The sequence below is a fragment of the Chenopodium quinoa genome, unplaced genomic scaffold (assembly GCF_001683475.1).
Source record: "Chenopodium quinoa cultivar QQ74 unplaced genomic scaffold, ASM168347v1, whole genome shotgun sequence".
Lineage (NCBI taxonomy): Eukaryota > Viridiplantae > Streptophyta > Magnoliopsida > Caryophyllales > Amaranthaceae > Chenopodium > Chenopodium quinoa.
Genome location: NW_018745024.1, coordinates 918068 through 922397, shown reverse-complemented (window position 1 = coordinate 922397; position 4330 = coordinate 918068). Strand labels below are relative to the sequence as shown.

Below are 4330 nucleotides of genomic sequence, written 5' to 3'. Positions count from 1 at the left end.
CCGAGTTCTAAAGGCTATTTTTGGAATGTCTTTATCTGCAACCTTTAACTGATGGTACCCAGACCTCAAATTAATTTTCGAAAATACACTTGCCCCCTTCAGCTAGTCAAACAAGTCATCTATCCTAGGTAGAGGGTACTTATTCTTCACAGTCACATTATTCAACTCTCTGTAATTTGTACATAGCCTCAAACTTCCATCCTTCTTTTTCACAAATAAAATAGGTGCTTCCCAAGGTGATGCACTGGTCCTAATGAACCCCTTGTCTAACAACTCCTGCAATTGATCCTTTAGCTCACTCATCTCAACTGGTGCCATTCTACAAGGTGCTTTTGAGATAGGTGCAGCTCCTGGAACTAAGTCAATGGTAAACTCAACTTCCCTCTTAGGTGGCATTCCCGAAATATCTTCTGGAAAGACATCTAAAAACTCATTCACAATGGGTACATCCTCCATCCGCCTACTCTCACTCATACTCAAATCTTAAACACAGCAAAAGTACAATGGACATCCCTTATCCACTAGCTTCTTGACCTTCAAAGCAGAGATAATCCCAAAACCCTTAGGCTTCCCTAAACGTCTATAAGACACTGCCTTACCCAAAGGATCACTCAGTTGCACCCTCTGCATCTCACAGTCTATCTTGGCCTTGTATAAACTCAGCCAATCCATCCCTAGAATTACATCTAAGTCCCCTAGGTTAAACTCAATAAGATCTGATGGAAAGATAGATTCTCCTATTTTCAAAGGCAAGCCTTTGAATATATTATTACAATGAACAAGTTTGCCCGTAGGCAGACTGACTGATACATCAACATGACTCGATTCAGTTAAGTTTAACTTGCGCACAACAGAATTAGAAATGAAAGAGTAAGCTGCTCCAGAGTCAAACAGAGTGTTGACAGAGAAAGAATAAATAGAAAAAGTACCAGTAACTACATCTGGGAACCTCTCAGCTTCTCCCTTGCTCATCACAGACAAGAGCCCGGGAGTGTTGTTTCTGGCCTGGTAACCATTGTTGTTGTTTCCTGAGTTGTTGTTGTTGTTGTTGCCAGACCTGTTGTTGTTGTTGCTACCATTCTCAAACTTCCTATTCTGACCATTTCCCTTATTACCCTGGTTGTTGAAGTTGTTCGGCCTATGCTGGGTGTTCCCACCATTCCCACCATTTCCCTGTTGTTTCTGCTTAGTGTAACACTCATATTTCCTGTGCCCCCTTTTGTTGCAGAACCGACAAGTCACCAAATTCCCATCACAGTCTCTCCCGGGGTGGTTTCTCCTACACCTCTTACTGTGGTAGGTCCTCTCTCCATTGTTAGCATTAGAAGAACTGCTAACATTTTGGTTACCCCTATCAATTGAGTTCCCATTCCTAGGCCTCTTAAAGTTACTCTGGTTCTTAGATTTTCCAAAGTCCTTCCTTTTCTCCCCAACCTTAGCACTCGCACTAGCACTCCTAGTATTCAGATGGTACAGGTGTGCAGCTCTCTCATAAAAGTAAAGGGTTTTAAAAACTTTTCCGGCTAGGTCTTTCTGTAACTCGTCAGTTAATCCATGCTCAAACCTCTGAGGCTTCAGTTCTTCAGGTTGTACAACCTTGAGAGCGAACCTAGAAAGGGTCATAAACTTATTATAATACTCAGAGATTGACATATTCATTGTCAGGCTTATAAACTCCTGAGCCTTCTATTTCTTCAAGAATGGAGGGTAAAACTTGTCCCTCAATGAGGTCTTAAACACTTCCCACCCAAATTTAAGTTTGGCCCTAACGGTCACAGCATTGTCTCTCCACCAGATATCAGCTTCGTCCTTAAGGTACATAGCGGCCTGGTCCACTTCATACCCTCGGGACAGTTGAGTGCCACGAACAGCTTGTCAAACTCTCGAATCCAGTTTTCTAGGAAAGTAGGGTCAGCACCTCCCCTAAAAACTGGTGGCCTAACCTGGGCCAGCTTCTTAAACATCTCTTCTTGGGGGTAGACTTGGTCTCCCTGATTTGGTTTAGATTTTCAGCCAACAAACGAATAACATCAGCTAAGGTAGCGTTTTCTGCCATTCTAGCTCTACGCCTGAAATAAAATAAATATGCACTCCATTTTAAATGAAACCCAAATACTATTCACACATATTCATTGAATCAAAATATTACATTTGTCACATAAATTGGTTCAAAAGGGTACTTTAATATTGAACCCCCTTGTTCCATGCAAAACCACACAATAAAAACACGATTCATACGCAGGATTAAATGAAGTTAAGAAAATGATTTCCCCATCCCACGACACTCTTACTAAATTTAATCATAGAAGAAGAAATTCTTCCCAAAATTATATGATCACAAAAATTAAACTTGCTTTTGCTCACAAATAAAAGTAAAATGAAGCTCTTAAAGTAAAATATCAACTTCTTATAATGACTTATATAAAGGTATCAATCCCAAATAATAACTCTGTAGCACTAGCTACTTATTAAAATTAATCATCCAAATCATACTATAATGAGGTTCTAATAACCATCATCAATGGCAAATGTCTTATTCATGCTAACTCCACCCTAAAAAAAATAACCCTCAAGGTATCACATTGATGTTCTTATCTTTCTTCTCATTATAATTATTAACATCAAAATCAGGATCATTTTCATCATCCGAGTCTTCAATAATTATTGCCTTGTAGAGCAGATTCGGAATCCTAGTAGCTCTCTTCCCAGCATTTGGATCTTCAGGTGGTGGTTGTAGCCATTCAAGCTCATCCTCATCTGGGAATTCAATAAGAGAATACTCATGGAAAATTCTTTGATAGGTTTTAACCTTATGCTTTTTATTCTTTTCTGTCTTAAACTCATGTATGCACTGGTAGTCTTCCTCATCAGGATGTCTTCCTCATCAGGATTAGTTGGCGTAATAGTCCTTTCAAACCTCTCTAGATTATCTTCACTTCGAGTATCATTCTCATCCTCAGACACAACAATGGGGTTGTTTCTAGTACCATTATTCATGTTTTCAGACGTGATTACTAAGTCGCTCATCCCTTTTCTACGTGAACCCGACGCAACGAATATTCAAAAAGCATAATACAAGCACATCACAAAATAAATCAATTAGAACATAATTACAACACGTTAGATAAATAAGAAAATAACACTTCATGTGATAATTAAATGCAAAGATATATATGAAATATGCATGCATTCCCTTCTTAAGTCTACCTAAAGCTCATCAAGTAGACAAAATAAACTTCAAAATTGTTGTAAATAAAATGGTTTAAAACATACTTAGTTTTTTAAAAAAAATTAGTCTTTAAAAATTCAAAATTTCAATCATTGAATAGGCGCCTAAGTCATACTAAGCTAATTGGATTTAGTGGTAATTAAATCTAACCTAAGCTCCCAGATACCACTTTGTAACACCCCAATAATTCTCTCTTAAAAAACTGTGAATAACCTGAACAATTCCAAGAGAATTACTGGCGTGCTACCGTCACGTGTTCAAACGTTAAGGCTTTTTTAGAAATTAGCAGCGGAAAAACTAAAACAAATATATATTAGTTTCAAAACCAATAACCAAAACCAAATTAAATCTTACAACTTGGAACCCTTAAGGCCCTTATTCAAAACTTAAACCAATAGAAATAGTATGAAAGTAAAGTTGAGTTTAAATAACTTTAAATGTAAATAGCAATAAAAATAAGAAAAGTAACCAACTCTCTACTCAAGATCCCACCATCTAGAAACAGATGCTGCATGTGTAAGAACCTGTGGTTAATCTACTCCCCAATATTACAAGTGTAAAAATTGGAGCGTCACAGGGTCATTGAAAGGCGAAGGCCATGACCAAAGAAAGACACACACAAAAGCACGCAATCAGCAAAGCTGAGTACATACAAGCTGCGAAATAAATTAAGAAATACCTAACATGCTACTAATAATCAAGCATAAGCATCATTAAATTATAGACTCAACACTGATTCAACCATCAAATTTATTAAGACTTCACTAGTTAATATTAACTAACTCATTTATTTACTTCCTTGTATTTAGCAATAGACAAGGTTGTCCAACCCATGTCCCATTTGGAACATCAATAAAAGAAAAACCCCATGCCTCCTTTTGGAAACATCAATAAACATCCAACGACCACGAGCGCGACTCCGTGACCGTAGTTAGTATGAGATTTCACCTAACTCCTAGTTTTAAAAAAAATATTTGAAATAGGAGACTCGTAGATCAGATGACCTCGATAAAAGTACACGGCTAATACCCCATGTACCCCAGCCCCTGATTGTCATTACTCCAGATTTGCATCAATCCAAATTTTTATTGCTCATCCATC

The 4330-nt window shown here is 37.7% G+C and overlaps 1 protein-coding gene across 1 annotated transcript; it reads right to left on the bottom strand.

Annotated features, from left to right (window-relative positions):
• Window positions 1-483: 483 nt before the first annotated feature.
• On the bottom strand, window positions 484-1659 carry LOC110708801 (probable cyclin-dependent serine/threonine-protein kinase DDB_G0292550). The gene has a single exon (XM_021887028.1). It carries the CDS (start codon window positions 1657-1659, stop codon window positions 484-486), a length of 1176 nt encoding a protein of 391 aa, XP_021742720.1.
• Between the last annotated feature and the right edge of the window lie 2671 nt (window positions 1660-4330).

What these genes read in the sequence shown, in the direction of transcription:
- LOC110708801 (XM_021887028.1), bottom strand. Translation starts at nt 1,659, where the DNA reads ATGAATATGTCAATCTCTGAGTATTATAATAAGTTTATGACCCTTTCT.